At 36.5% G+C, this 16,454-nt stretch overlaps 1 protein-coding gene across 1 annotated transcript in view; it reads right to left on the reverse strand.

Annotated features, from left to right (window-relative positions):
* Positions 1–503: 503 nt before the first annotated feature.
* kcnq1.2 (potassium voltage-gated channel, KQT-like subfamily, member 1.2) overlaps positions 504–16,454 on the reverse strand; it is a 151,432-nt gene continuing 135,481 nt past the window's right edge. Inside the window, exon 18 of the mRNA XM_081356076.1 lies at positions 504–1,443. Within this exon, the coding sequence (XP_081212202.1) occupies positions 1,291–1,443 (153 nt within the window). The 3' untranslated portion in view covers positions 504–1,290. The remainder of the gene's footprint in view (positions 1,444–16,454) is intronic.

The raw sequence follows: 16,454 nt of genomic DNA on the forward strand, positions 1-16,454 counted from the left end.
TTATTAAAAAAAAATTTTGAATGCTGAAAACATGTATCACGGTTTCCACAAAAATATGAAGCTGCTAATAAGAAAATCATCATATCAGAGTGATTTCTGAAGGATCATGTGACACTGAAGACTGGAGTAATGATGCTGAAAATACAGCTTTGATCACAGGAATAAATTACACTTTAATATATATTCACATTGAAAACAGTTATTTTAAATTGTAATAATATTTCTCAATTTTACTGCAATTTTATAATGATTAAATAAATGCAGTCTTGGTGAGCAGAAGAGACTTCTTTCAAAAACATTAAAAAAATCTTACTGACTTCAAACATTTGAATGGTAGTGTATTAGATGTTTTTTTTAAATCATTTTTATTGCACTTATTATTATAATCAATAAATGTTTAAACTATTTATTGAGCATTGCCTTATTTTTCATATTGCTGTAGTCGGCGTTTGATAAAACTGATCTAGCTGTCAGATAGAGATTTTACCGTGTTTTTTTTTTTTGCTGCTTACATCCCTGTAACATTGTGTGTTTTTGCTTAATGAAAAAACAGAAAGAATTCAATGTTAATTCTGTGCCAGGCAAACGGCCAACAGATGAACACGTCTGGAGAAAAGATCCAGGATGAAGGTATTTTCCTCAAGACAGCGTTGTGGTTTCTGGAAAAGAACAGTGGAATGTGTTTTTTCATCTCATTAATTGATTTTCCGTCAACTCGCTTCGCCTTTCAACGTTTAATTATCTCAGATAAGAAAAATAATCATAGATCACAGATCAAGCAAACGCATCTAAAAGGTGTTTCAAGGGGGGAAACGGGATTAGGTCTGAGTTCTGATCCGCTGTCGGGAATCTTGGCTCTCGTCTCAACGTCAACAGCCGTGAATAGCCTTCTTTCTCAGCGCGTTATTAAACTTCATTAGCATCTATCATTGGTGTTTTGCTGTTTTGATAAGCCCTACCACAGCCATACATCAACGCCGGCCTGAGTCGCACCCTGGATCAGTGCTGTGTTTGGAAACGTTATTAATGATCCCTGCTTGACCAAAACGGGTCCGAACGACACCATCTGTGAGAGCGCTGACCATGAAAACAATCAAATAACGCGTCCAAATAATGAAAGACGGACAGTTTAGCTTGGATTAGGAGATTCTGAGCATCTCCGTACAACCACTTTTCCCACTTCGCTACTCATATGATGTTCAGTCTGTAGTCAGAAACAGGAAACACCAAGCTCTTCTGCTCACACCCTGTTTCCCACAATGCATTGCGCGAGTTGTCCATGCGAGCGTGTCATTGGCTCTCGTCCATGCTGACCCCCAGCCGCTTCATGACGGTGACGCGAGAGCTGTTCTGACTGGGTTTCTGCAATAGCTCCGGTTTGGGCTGGAAATGCTCCATTAGGATCTTCAGGATGTTCTCCAACTTCACGTCCATCTGAAGCACCTACAAAACACAGACACTTGTCAGGCCACGTCTGCATTAATCCACATACAAAACGCTCTCCGTCCACCAAAAGTTTCAAAACCAGGTGCACACTTTGCGATTTATAATAGTGCTTTACGATTGTTGCTTGTCAGTCTGTACGAACATGATCCTCGCTGTTAGCCATGTCACACTGTAAGATCTCAGCTGTCTTTGATGTTAAGGCCCTTTCACACCGGATGCGTAACGAAAAAGCGAAACGAAAAAGCGTATAGTTCGCATGCAAATAATTCGCGTGATAACCATTCACATCAGCCGCAACGATAATTTGCGACGTCTGTGACGTTCAGAGCTTCAACATTACAAAACTTTCGCGCCGACAGCTGAGAAAACATGGACACTTCTTCATCATCATCATCACCCAGTGAAGACGAGCTTTTCATTTTCTTTAAAAGACAGAAAAGAAGGTTTTGGGTGCACCCAATCTTAAAGAACAGAGAGTGTGAATGGGAGTATGCTAATGTCCACTTTTAGTTTCCTTTTCCTCTCTCCTTTTTCTCACATAGGTGTCCCTGAGGTTTTGACTAGAAACTGTAGATATCACACAAAGAATGTATAGTATACTAAAAGCAGCCCTAAATAGTCTCACTACATTTTGTTACATGTTCAAAGTAAACACGGATCTTTGACGATAATAGTGTTAGCTTTCAATCCCAAATGTAGTTTAACCTGCTAGCCTAACTTACACAGCACAGGACTACACAACGACTAAACTATCACACAACATACTCACAGTCGTGATAACCGAGTTGGTTGGCAATGCTACGCCACACATTGTCTTTCAAATCGTTGTCCTTGTAGTGTGTGATGATCGGCTGAAGCCTTTTCTGTCGCCGCAAAAGTAAAAAAAAAATCGACATCAAAGCGGAAAAAAAAAGTCGTTTTTTCGCCTCAGCACATTCGCGTTCGGTGTGGAAGCGCTCATTACACAAACAGCTGATCAAAAAATAAAACCATCACGCAAATTATTCGTGCGTCAAAATCGCGTCCAGTGTGAACGGACAGTCAAGACGCGCTAAAAACGGACGCACGCAAGAAAACTCGTCCAGAGTTTTACATCATTAATCAATAACGTGTTCAGTGATGTGAGCTACGTTACACGTGGGATTGAAATGGTGGCTACAAAGAAATCTCTAATGTTAATTTTGGTCATGGCTTGTCTTATCTTCTGACACCGCCAGAAACTCGTCTGAGGTAAAATTTTATCGCAATGGTCATTAATTCGGCTGTCGGTGAACATGTCAAACTAGCGATCAAAGACTTCAAATTTGAGCATAGGATCAGAGGATTCTTTTAGGATTTGCAAAATTTGTCTCAGACTCAGAATCGTGGCCACAGTGCGCACCCGGCTTTAGACGTCGGAAAACGCTACAATCGTCTTACTACGCACGGGTAAAATGTGACAAAAGCTCATACAGAGAGGTCAGAGGTCAAGTTCTCATGATATATTTCTGCCAAGATCATTTTATTAGCAAAATACCTCACCACTCACAGAGAGCTGGCCAAACTGCAACTCCACGTATGGTCTAAAACGCAATTCTGTCACGACAACTCTCTAAATGTTTGGTGTGATAATGGATATGACATTGTTGATATGTTTGGTCTTGGTCGAATAGATCAGCAAGTACGGGATTTGCTACTACCAGTACACACACGACACACTGCTGTGAGCAAGTAAGACATGCTGCTGCTGTACAATATAGCGTACACAAATTACCCGTAGCAGATCTATACAGGTGGAGCTGGGGAAGGAGGAGGGTTTCTGAAAGCATGCTTCAACTGATACAGCAAATGCTGATCAAGTATTTGAAGGTTGAGCTGCGAGCTCATTGGCTACTGATACAGCAGGAACCAATCAGCTGTGCCCTATAGAGAATGATGTGATTGCAAGCAGATTGAGTTAAGGACCAATCAGTCTGCGCCATCTAGAGTTTCATGACAGAACTTTGTATTTGCCCTCATGTTTTGTCGCAGGACAGCAACTACAATTGTTTTGCATCTTTGCATGAATGCCTTAACATGGATAACATCCAGAAGATTTATTTTCAGCAAAACTGTGAAAGTGAATAGCACATCGCAGGCACATACTGGTATAAACATAGATATCTATCAGTACAATATGCGTCACATGACTAAACATGCATCATCGTTTTCAATAACCTCCATTCTCATATTTATTCACTTGGGAGAGCGTCTTCAAAAATCAAAATTTTCGCCGAAAGGCCAAAGCGTAGAGAAAAGGATGCGTTTTCACATGTATGTGGATTAGACGTGGCCCCAGCTGAGAAATAAAGCTGTTTTTCTAGTTCAGGGTTTAGATTTAGGGTGGCGTGGTTGTGTTGTCCCAAATCCGGGCTACTAAGTAAAAGGTTGAAGGTTCAAGCCGTGCAAGGGGTTAATCCATGAACAATCACCATTGTGCTCCAGTGAGGCACTTAACCTCAGGTTACGACACACAACTGTTTAACCCCTAAGAGTCTGAACATCAGGCTAACATCTCTTTATTGTGTCCACTGTTATTTTAACAAAACATTACTCTTAAACACTAAAAGTAGGTACTGCATTAACAGTCAGAAAAAGTCAGTTTAACCCTTGACACAAATTAAACTTAATATCAAAATAAATAAAATGAAGCCAATTTTAAGGGCCATTTATAACATTTTTCATTAACATAATATTTTTTAATTAAATTTAGCCTAGAAGGTAAAGAATATACTTAATAAATAAATGAATGTGTGTTTTTTTTTGTGTGTGCAATATATTAATGAGAATTTGGGGTGAAAATTGTCATGAAAATAATGTCAAAATGCAAAAACTCTTATGATACACAATGTATTGCAACCATATCGGTTATTGGAAAATTGTGTTTTCTGTATTTTATTTATTGCATTGTACATTAGATATTTAATTTGCCTATCCTTGCTTATTTTTTATCTTCTATTTAAAAAAAAGTCTTACAGAGCTCTTTACCTGTTATTGGTTACCTTTTGGGACCTCAACATACATAAAGATATTTAGAAAAATCCTAAATCAAATGCATTTTGAGAAAGGGTCAAAAGTTGACAATAACAACATACATCAAACATTATGATTTGTAATCATATATATATATGTGTGTGTGTGTGTGTGTGTGTGTGTGTGTGTGTGTGTGTGTGTGTGTGTGTATGGGTGCAATGTAATGTAACGTAACGTCATGTGACATTAACACAAATTGTCAGAAACAACCTCTCCTGCATGAGTGTTTTTCTTTCAGAATGGGTCATTTATTCAGATAGCTACTACCAGTTTATGAGCCTTTGCGTGCCATTATTTATCCATCACACACACACACACACACACACACACACACACACACACACACACACACACACACACACAAACAGGCCGCCCCGTAACATGAAACGCCAACACAAGCCATGAGAAGCTCTGAGCTCAACAGTGCGTTGTTTCACAGCGAGCCGACATAAATATATTTTCATAAAGAGAAGGAGCATTGACTGCTTGTTAGAGGGGAAATATAAATCTGAACCATAAACATGTCACTGATAATCTACGGCATTATCTGCATTCCCCAGCGGCGCTCTCCGCTCAGATTAGGCATTCCTCTGGTCTGTGGAGCCGGAGCACGCTGACCCACGGAGACCCCTGGAAAAACAACCGTGAAACAGACACACAAATTGTGCTTGGACTGCAAATTCACCTCGCAAACTTCAGCGTTTCATCGAGCGCTCTGAGAGCAGGGCGTGGGCTTCATGCTTTACGTCCAGCAATCAAAGCCAGAATGAACCACAAAGGTGTTTGCTTGTTCCTTTCTCTTTTAATGCTAAAACGTTCCAGTTTCTCCTGCATAAAAAACAAGCACTAGTGTTCTCACTGCAAACAGATTCCTTTCTTAAACTGTTTATTAATCTTAATTATTGTTAGCATATCTAAATAATACATTTGTTTGGTTTATATTGCAGTTTACATTAGTATGTTTAATGCACACTGAAAGGTAGCAGTTATCATATCTTCAAATCCTTTAAACAATATGCATTTACTTGAAAAGCAAGCAACATTTATTCATTTGTTGTTTTAAGGATGTTTAGAAATGTCACACCTCAGCGACCGCAGCTTCTCAGACACTTGAGTTTTGCTCCACTAAATAGTAAATAGTTTGTCTGTGAGTTTGCCAGCTGGATGTTTTCCCCCTGAGGATTAAAAGCAGAACAGCAGACAGACTTCGCTTCCTTTGAGCTGACGATCGATCATGGTTAAGTCAGAAATGATTTTGTCTCGGTGAGCTCTGAGAGGAGCAGCACTGGTGCGACAGGAGCTGTGGGACGGTTCCTCCGCGGGTCTGGATGAGCAGCCGTTGATGGAGCGTTGGCTTGTTTAGAATCGCTCGACTTCACGCCGTCTCTTCATGTCAGATTAAAGCTGGGATCATAGCCAGAGCTTCAGATCCAGAAAACGGCTGAAGAAACTGTTTTGGTGTTTTCTTTCTTTCTATCTAGGCCTATCTATCTATCTATCTATCTATCTATCTATCTATCTATCTATCTATCTATCTATCTATCTATCTATCTATCTATCTATCTATCTATCTATCTATCTATCTATCTATCTATCTATCTATCTATCTATCTATCTATCTATCCATCTATCTATCTATCCGTCTATCTATCTATCTATCTATCTATCTATCTATCTATCTATCTATCTATCTATCTATCTATCTATCTATCTATCTATCTATCTATCTATCTATCTATCTATCTGTCTATCTATCTATCTGTCTATCTATCTATCTATCTATCTATCTATCTATCCGTCTATCTATCTATCTATCTATCTATCTATCTATCTATCTATCTATCTATCTATCTATCTATCTATCTATCTATCTATCTATCTATCTATCTATCTATCTATCTATCCATTCATCCATCTATCCTCCACTTGATCTTTCTATAGTTTGTTTGTTTGGTGTTTTATCTTGAATTTTCCTAATGTTCTTTTGTCTATCTAGCCACTTTCCTTGTTGCCGTACTTCATTCATCCATTCCTTAATTCCTTTTCCTTCTTGTTTGATTCTTTTTAGTTTGTTTGTTGGCCTTTCTTTTCTTTCTTTCAAATCCCTCTGCTTTACTTCTTTCATTTATCATTTTTCACTTCCATCGCTCCATTCCTCCTCCCGCTGTCCTTCTCCAGTCTTCTAAAGTTGTCTTTTTTCAGACACAAAGAACATATTGTATGTGTCACCCTTAAACGGACTCGTTCATCTCGGCTGAAGGGCGTTGCAGTGAATCTGAGAATCACACTCGCTCAAATCATTCAGCACTTCACACGAGCTCAGCTCCAACACACCTCAACCGGCTGGCTGATCAATGTGTGCAAAAATGAATCGAACTTGACTAGTTTTACAGGTTTGTTCAGATTGTTTGGGTATTTTTAACTCCGTTTGACTGGAGACGGCTGCCGATGTGAACATGTTTATCTGCTAGTATGGGGGCTGTGGTCGTACTGGTGTTGAAGACATGTGATATGAGGACAGCTGTCACGAAACACATGCAGAGACCCCAGACTACACGACTGACATCACTGAACACCCCAGCACTCATGCACTTCATTTGCCCTCTGCGCAACCATTCACTGGACTCATTCACAACATGCTAAACAGCCAAAAGTAAGTCACAAATCTAATGGGCATCGTTCAGAGTTTGATGAGGAATGCCTTTCAAATTGCAATTTAGTTCCTGAATATCAACTGAAGTAGGAAACAGGAATGCAGAATTGAAATATAAATTTGAAAAGAACTAGAATAAAAAAAAAATAAGAAAAAACTTTGAATGGATAGATAGATAGATAGATAGATAGATAGATAGATAGATAGATAGATAGATAGATAGATAGATAGATAGATAGATAGATAGATAGATAGATAGATAGATAGATAGATAGATAGATAGATGGATGGATAGATACACAGATGGATGGATAGTCGGATAGATGGACAGACAGATCCATCTGTCTGTCTGTCTGTCTGTCTGTCTATCTATCTATCTATCTATAAACACTTTTTCAGGTCAACATTCAAAGTATAGATCGAATAAACAAACGAAAAAACAAACAAAGGAAGGAAGGAATCAGAGCACCTTGAGACACTCTCTAATAGTGTGCCAAATTTCACAACTTCTTGGCCTCGTCCCTGAAAGAAAGGGAAAAAAAAGAAAGAAAGAAAAAAAGAAAGGCGTGAGGCCTGTTCTGTGGAACAGGAAGAGTATCAGAAGCACCTGACGCACATGATAAGTATCAAAGTCTTTGCCACGCGCCGCGACACGGCGGTCAGAGGCGTTCCAGGCCGAGGCTTATCTCTCGCTCTCAAAGCTGCTTTTGTTTCTCCGTTTCACTACAATCTCCAGCAGAACAAACGTCTTTCACTCACACACTCGCAGGACACAGCAACACACATCAGGTCCGCACGACATCGACACAGGGAGAACCAAAACAAACCGTCACATCCAGCTTCTTTTCATCCAGTTATTCTTTTAAATGGATAAAAAACATGTAATAAAAACTCAGTGAGTGTTTTAGCGCAATTTTCTGACGTCATGGGATCACAACACTAAGAGATAGTCAATCTTTTTATGTTTTTTTTTTTTTTTTTTTTTTTTTTTTGTGCGTTCCCGAGATTAGACCTTCCTTAACATAATGCCGAAAACCCGAAGTCTCTAGGTGGTCTGGTTGAGGAGGAGATAGAAGTGCAAGATTGGTGCGCACAGACAGAACAGAAATCATGAGTTAACAATCGCAATTTTGTCCGTTGGAAAATTGCGCTAAAAAGTCATAATTTACTCATCCTCACGACGCTGACTTTCTCTTCAACACAGAATCATTACTATTGGTCACCATTCACGTGTGTCTTGCAAAGATTTAACCAACGAAAAGTATTAAAAAGACCTTGTAACTCCATTGGCTCCTCAAACTGTCAGTCAAACCTCATAACTCCGCCCACCTCTATCATGAACGAAGTGCCGCACACATTTCAGAGCGTTTCTGCTGGTTTGCAATGCAATTATTCAAAATAAAGAACTGATATTTGAATAAGTACTCAAGAAACACTATATTTATATATTCTTGAATAGCTTATGTAGCACTTTGTCTTTAATAACATGAGATTTTGGCTAAATGAGAGAAAAAAACTGAGCGCCACATAGCTACAATAAACTTCATAACGTGTAAGTTGATGAAAATATAATGCAATGCTCTTACTGCCTCAGACGCAGATCTAACGACTGACAAAACAACGTTTGTGAAAAATTCTCAGGAATACGCTGGACTAAAAACCTCGTAACTCCATTTGAGCTTGATTTTGGAAAAATCTTAATGACACATGCAAGTGTTTGGCCTTATATAAAGCCTCAATAACTTTGAAAAAGCGTTTAATTTTGAATATTTTAACTTTTCCTCACACAAAGCATCAAATTAATTATAGAATTGGTACAGAAGTCATACAGACAACTGTTATGATGGTTTAATGGCACTTTCTGGAGCTCGACAGCCGTTGGTCACCATCCATTTACATTATATGGAAAAGAGCAGCATGAACATTCTGCTAAACTTCTTCTTTTGTGTTTCACGGATGCAAGAAGGGCAAACACACTGAAAACTGTAAAACGACACCAGTCATTTTTGTTTTGTTTATAACTTTTTAAAGAGCAGGTTTGGAATGACTAAACACACTTTGGATGGACTGTCCCTTTAAAGACAGCAAGTTTCATGTTTCATTATGATTTAAGCACCACCAGTCATAAAAAGATAAACTTAAAACACATAAAAAGTAATTAAAAAACACAATTTATATTGGAATAACCGCAAACTGAACCTAAAAAAAAAGCGCAGCATAAAAATAAGGTGCTTATATCAGGCAGAATATATTCGGTTCAGTTTTACTGCTGTGACCCGCCATAAAAATGGTTGAAAATGACGCGAGTAAATTGAACTTGGCCTCATTCTCGGTCACATTTGGCTGAACGTTTCTCCACAAAAAGACTTTCAATGGCAACAAAACAGAACTGCTTCTCCTGCTGTAAAATATTCACCAGTAAATCTTCTTTCTCTGTTGCTATATTTCCTTCTAGATTAATTTGGGTTTGTAGTTTATTAACGTCGCCTGAATGGACGTGTTTAGGGGCCAGTTGGCCCTTTAAACATTTGCGCAGACAGACAGCTGAGCGTCTCTCTTTAATGGTCCCTGTGGCGGCCCGAGGGCAGGCGTGGTCACAGACCCCCTTTCATACACTCGCTATGGGGTGAAGGTGTGTGTTTCTGGCCACTGAAACACTGCTTTATTTGCACAGTCACCTCTGAAATATGTCCACATGGCACTGAGATCTGCTCAATATCGTGCACATCATAAGCTTTTGATTGGAAAACTGCGTCATTTATTGTTTATAAAAACATCCAAGTAAAAGAAAATGTAAATAATTGCATTTTGCATGAAGAAAAACGAGTTTTTAGGAACAGTAAAAAAAACATGCAATACATTTTCATGAGATTTAAGCACATCAATTCTTAATTTTAAATAATTGGTTACAAAAAAAATTAATTACTGTACAAAAATACATAACTATATAATAATACATATTAATATAATCTAAAAATTTATATAATACATATTTTTAATATTATTAAAAAGTAAACTAAAAAAGTATTAATAAAAAATAATTAAATAAAAATAAAGCAAAAATAAACATGATGTATAAATACATATGTATATGTATAATTTCATTATTTTGCATGAAGAAAATTCGATTTTTAGTACGATTTCATGCAATATGATAATTTCATGACATTTAAGCACATTTTCTCAATCAATTCTCAATAATGAAAATGGAATTCTCATTTCTGTAAAAAAAATAAATATATTATTACAGATTAATACAAATTAATTAATGCCATATTATAACTACAATATTTGTAACTAAAATAAGACAAAAATAAACATTACCATGAGGTATAAATACTCTAAAACAATTTAAATCAAATAACTGAATTAAACAGCACGCACACACACACACACACACACACACAGGGGCACAAGTGTCATATAAACGTGAGTGTGTGAGGACAGATGCAGTATTTTGAGCCTGTAGGGGCTTGTTGACTGAACACTTGTTTCTTTATAGACTGACAGCTGTTAAACCACACCCACTCACTCGACTCCGCCTCCCGCTCGTCAAGCCAAATCAATTACATCTTCTGTGAAGCCCTAATTAAAGCAACAGCCTATGATTACCACAACTGTCCAACAAAACGCCAACACCACGAATCACTTCTTGTGTCCTGAAGACACAACCCAACTCCTTCACTGTTGGAGAACTGAAGGACTGAAGGACCCAGACAGGGCAGAGAGGAAAGTGAATCACTGTACGGTGTGTTTGTGCAGGTGTCTGAGGAAATGTAGGTGCCCGTCGTCACGTCAACGGAAAATCAAACACATATTTCATATTTCAGCATTCCAGCCGCGACCATCATGAACCTCAGCTGATCATTTCTCAAGATGAGAAACAACAGCGAACATGAACTAAGAGAGAGTGAAACTCTGTTTGCAGTAATCATAATTTCTAGATATACACTAACATAAAACTTTATCATTTAAAGTTGTATATATTAAAATGTGTTAGTCAGTAGCCTAAGATTTTTTTTTCTTTCTTTTTTTAAAGAAATTACTACTTTTATTCAGCATTAAATCGATCAAAAGTGACAGTTAAGACATTTATGACGTCAAAAAAAGATTTTTATTTCAAATAAACGCTGTTCTTTTGAACTTTCTGTCCATCAAAGAATCCTGGAAAATGAAAATGTATCACGGTTTCCACAAAAATATCAACAATGTTTTCAACATTGATAATAATCCTCATATTAGAGTAATTTCTGAAGGATCATGTGACACTGAAGACTGGAGTAATGATGCTGAACATTCAGCTTTGATCACAGGAATAAATTATATTTGAACATATATTCACATAGAAAACACTTATTTTAAATTGTAAAAATATATTAAAAATACTGTATTTTGCAGCGCTAATGAGCAGAAGAGACTTCTTTCAAAAACATAAAAAATATAACCAACCTCCAAACTTGATTATGAAAATAACATAAATGAATAACAAACAATACTATAAGTTGGGATAAATTAATAAATGCTGTTAAAATGTATTACAAAACCCCACAACACGAGTGGCAATCTCACAAAGCTGGAATTCTGGAATTTCCCCGCCGATAACCGCCAGAAACACGAAACTATTTAATCTTTAGATCGCAAACAATTCACTGAATGCTGCGTTCACACTCGAACACGATCAGCTTCCAGAGAAACACTGAGTCTGGAAGAGGGGAAATGATGTCACTCGGGTCATTTGAATATCTCACGGGAAAAATGTCCTTACAGTAAGCGTGTGAACTGAATACAGAAGAATGAAACGTGACCAGAGGTGATTGAGTTTCACATTTCAGCTTTGGTTTCTCCCACGGGTTCATCTTTTCCTCTTCTTTATGAGCGTCCTGACACCTTCCTGTCCGCTTTACTCAGTGCACTGAGGCGTTCACACGGGTTCACAAACAGCGACTGAGTGAACAGAGAAAATTCGTTTGTAAAAATGTAGGCCTACTTGATAAACTCGATTCGCTTGCATAAAATGTGATGTAATGGACAACGACCTGTTACACGTGTACATAGATTATAGTTATCGTCCTTGGTGTGAAAGGGCCTGAACTTGCTTGACTGTAAGAAGGCCAAGAACGGACACTTGAAGTTTTAAAGACTTACTAAGTTTTATTACCCTATTATTGTGATGTTGAACAGGTAAAAAACTGGGGTGGGGCAAATTATGAAATATTAATTAAAATGGCAAAGCCCCAAAATAGATAGATAGATAAATAAATAAATGCATGAGTGATTTGTTTACAGTAATACAATTAATGTGCAATAAGAAAATAAAGAGGACTTAATTATGACTTTACAAAAATGCTTATTAATATGTATTTACTATAAAACTGGAGCATTCTAGTGATTGGATTGAAAAATTTAGATACACTGACATACAAAAGATTGGGGTTTTGGGAATTTTTTTTTCCTTTTTTAAAGAAATAAACACTTTTATTCATCGGGGCGACATTAAATTGATCAAAAGTAAAAGTAAAAACATTTATAATGCTACAAAAGATCATATTTCAAATAAATACTGTTCTTTTGAACATTCTATTTATCAAAGAAAAAATTGAAAATCATAAATGTTTCTTGATCATCAAATCCTCATATTAGCGTGATTTCTGAAGGATCATGTGACACTGAAGACTGGAGTAATGATGCTTTGATCACAGGAATAAATTCTATTTTAACATATATTCACACAGAAAACACTTTTTTAAAATTGCATACTTCAAAATAAATAATATTTCACTGTTTTATTGCATTTTTGATGAAATAAACACAGCCTTGGCGAGCATATTGTACCAAAATGGAGCAAAAATATAAAAAATACTTACAAACCCCAGTGTATCTGATAAAAACGTAACAAATACATTTTATTCTGCTTATTATCAATAAATGCAACTAATTTTTGATCACTGCCTTATGGTTTATGATAGTGTAATTAAATATGTACAGCTAAATAAATCATAAAAGCACAAATGGGCTGATTCTGTACTTGTAAGCCCCAGTCCTCTTGATGTCCTACTGGATATCTGGAGTTACGTCACATTGCGGAAGTGAACGGAGGAGTTTTTAAGGATTCTGAACCTCCGCTTGACCTCAGTCACGTTTCTCACACAAACTCGGTCTTTGTCCACCAGTGTCAGCAGGACACTCCTGTCTCTCGTCCCTTTTTTGTCCATTTCCAGTGCAGGTTTGGTCTGTGTCGGGCCAGAGGTATTATTAGGCTGTGGGTAAACAGGAGCAGCGCCCGTCTCCTCCTCCTCCCCCTCAGCGCTGAAAGAACACAGTCAGGGAGAAGCACAGGCCTCTTTTAGCACCAGTGTTGACTCAGGCCGACAGAAATAGAGTCACGGAGGAAATAAATACAGGTAACGCTTTCAGGGCACATTCAGAGATTTCTATTCTGGAATAAGGAGTCGCTCCGGTGGGTCTCGGGGACGTGTGACGGGCGGATGCCGCCGGTTATATCTCATAAACGAGAATAAAACAACACGACTGTGGTTGGGCTTATACGTGGAGTGAGGTTATAAATATCTGAATAGGAAAATGGCCATTAGCATCTGTTTTTGGAAGAAGTCTCTTCTGCTCACCAACGCTGCATTTATTTGATCAAAATACAGTAAAAATTTGGATATATTTTTACAATTTAAAATACGTGTTTTCTATGTGATTATATGTTAAAGTGTAATTTATTCCTGTGATCAAAGCTGAATTTTCAGCATCATTACTCCAGTCTTCAGTGTCACATGATCCTTCAGAAATCACTCTAATATGATGATTTGATGCTCAAGAAACTTCACATTATTATCAATGTTGAAAACAGATTTTTTGTAGAAACCGTGATACTTTTAATTTTTCAGGATTCTTTGATGAATAGAAAGTTCAAAAGAACAGCATTTATTTGAAATAAAAATATTTTGTAACATTATAAATGTCTTTACTGTCACTTCCGATCAATTTAAAGTGACGTTGCTTAATAAAAGTATTCATTTCTTAAAAATCTTACTGACCCCAAACTTTTGAATTAAAGTGTACATTGTATGTATATGTATGGGATCCAAAACTCTGAGACCACTTATACAAATGCTTATAAAATGCATATATATATATATATATATATATATATATATATATATATATATATATATATATATATATATATATATATATATATATATATATATATATATATATATATAAACTGTATATACACTTCAGTATATATTAAGACTTCAGATGCAAAAGCCTCTAAGTGCCATCTGAAAAAAAAAAAGATTTATCAAGCTCGTATATTTAGGTTAAGTAATTTAATTTTAATGACAATTAATAGGTAATTTTCATTGCCATTAAAGTGAAATAACTGAACATAAACATACAAGCTTGATAAAAATGATCATTCTAGAATAAAATTTTGCATCTGAAGTCTTCATATATACTGCAACAGAAGAGAATACTTCATACATCATAAACTTATGGGTATGGAATGAATAACATATAATGGAATGAAACTGATGAGAATGGAATGGAGTGGAACTGAATACAACAGATACCCCACTGTAAAAAAAAAATCTGTTAAATTTACGGTAAAATACTGGCAGCTGTGATTCCCAGAAATTTACCGTAAAAATACGGTAGCAACATTTTAGATTTTACAAACTTTACTTAAATTTACAGTAATAAACCGTATTTAATTATCTGATATAATTTTAATTTACTGACCTATTGAAGTATTTATATCTGTTTTGTACCAATAGTAATACACTGACAACCACCAATCACAGTGGAGATGAAAATCACGTGATGAATTAAAGCTCATCACAAGCAGCGCTTTCACAAGTAAGTTAACACTAATATATAGAAGCTGCACAGTGTCATTCACACAAACACTAATCACCATCCTGGTAACACACATGAAATTTAAAAAATGCATTTAACAAGATAACACCCTAATGTCATAACTGATCAGAAAAAACTAAGAAAACTATGAAGAAACATAGTTATTTCAACAAAAATACATCAAATGTAAAGTGTCACGCAGGGAATTGTGGGAATGCCAATTTACGGTTTTCCACTGTAAATTATACAACGACTTGTTCTTTTTCACTTCCAAAAACTGTAAATTTAATGGTATTTTACAGTAAAATTACATTAAATGTACCGTTAGATCTGTCACAGTTGTTTACCGTATATATTAAGGAAACTTTCTCTTAACCAATTAACAGTTTTTCACTGTAGCATTTTTACAGTATTTGACCGTTAAAATCGCGATAATTTTTTGCAGTGTGGAACAGAATATAAAATGGACTGAATTTAAATGGAATCGATGAAATGGGATAAAATGGAATCTAACTGAATAAATAATCAAAAATATTTGCTTGTTTAAAGCCACATCTGCAGATATGAGTCGCTGCTGATGGACGTCCTGGAATGTCAAATTTGGGGACTCGAGCGTCCAAACAAGAAGTGCCTAAAAATGGACATTTATTCCTGTCTGAGAATAGAAGTCAAACAGAAGGGAGTTGTGTAAATACATCCGACAGCATCACATGGAGACAAGCAAACATGTGGAAGAACAAGTATGAGCCGGGGAGATCGCAATCCAAACACAAAAACAAACAGAGCCTGACTGAGCGGATCACACACACACACACACACACACCGGTGCTTTCCTGATGCCTGCAATCCCATATTTATAGTGGCATATCTACAGATGAGTTTGCTTGGCAACAATCACAACCATCTAACTATTTAATATCAAGGCACAACCGTGTTAAGCTACATAAACGTCTCAAAGTATCATTATCTAATGTCTTATGATGGATTAACTCACTTAATTGCCACATGTCTTTTATTTAAAAACTTGGACGGTACAAGCTAGAATCATTCAAACCAGTCTGGGCAAGACTGTACAAAATATATAAATAAAAAAGGTTTCCAGAGTTAAGAAGTGCTTCATTTCACACAGGTAGCAGACGAACAGACATATCTTACATGTGTTTTATTCATCGTGTTGTTCTAAACCCATATGATTAATAAAGTACACCATAACAAATACACCATAAAGTACCATAAAAGTAGTTCAGATATGATTATAGGCGATGGGCCAGTCACAGATTCACGGGAAAAAACCTGGAAGATTTAAATGATAAAGATGTACATGCTTCACTCATAAACCCATATGATTTTAAATATAAACCATCATAAAGTGCCATAAAAGCAGTTCATGCATTATTATAGGTGACGGTCCAGAGCAAAAACAAGGGAAAAAAAT

This window comes from Scardinius erythrophthalmus (genome assembly GCF_964197995.2).
Source record: "Scardinius erythrophthalmus genome assembly, chromosome: 24".
Lineage (NCBI taxonomy): Eukaryota > Metazoa > Chordata > Actinopteri > Cypriniformes > Leuciscidae > Scardinius > Scardinius erythrophthalmus.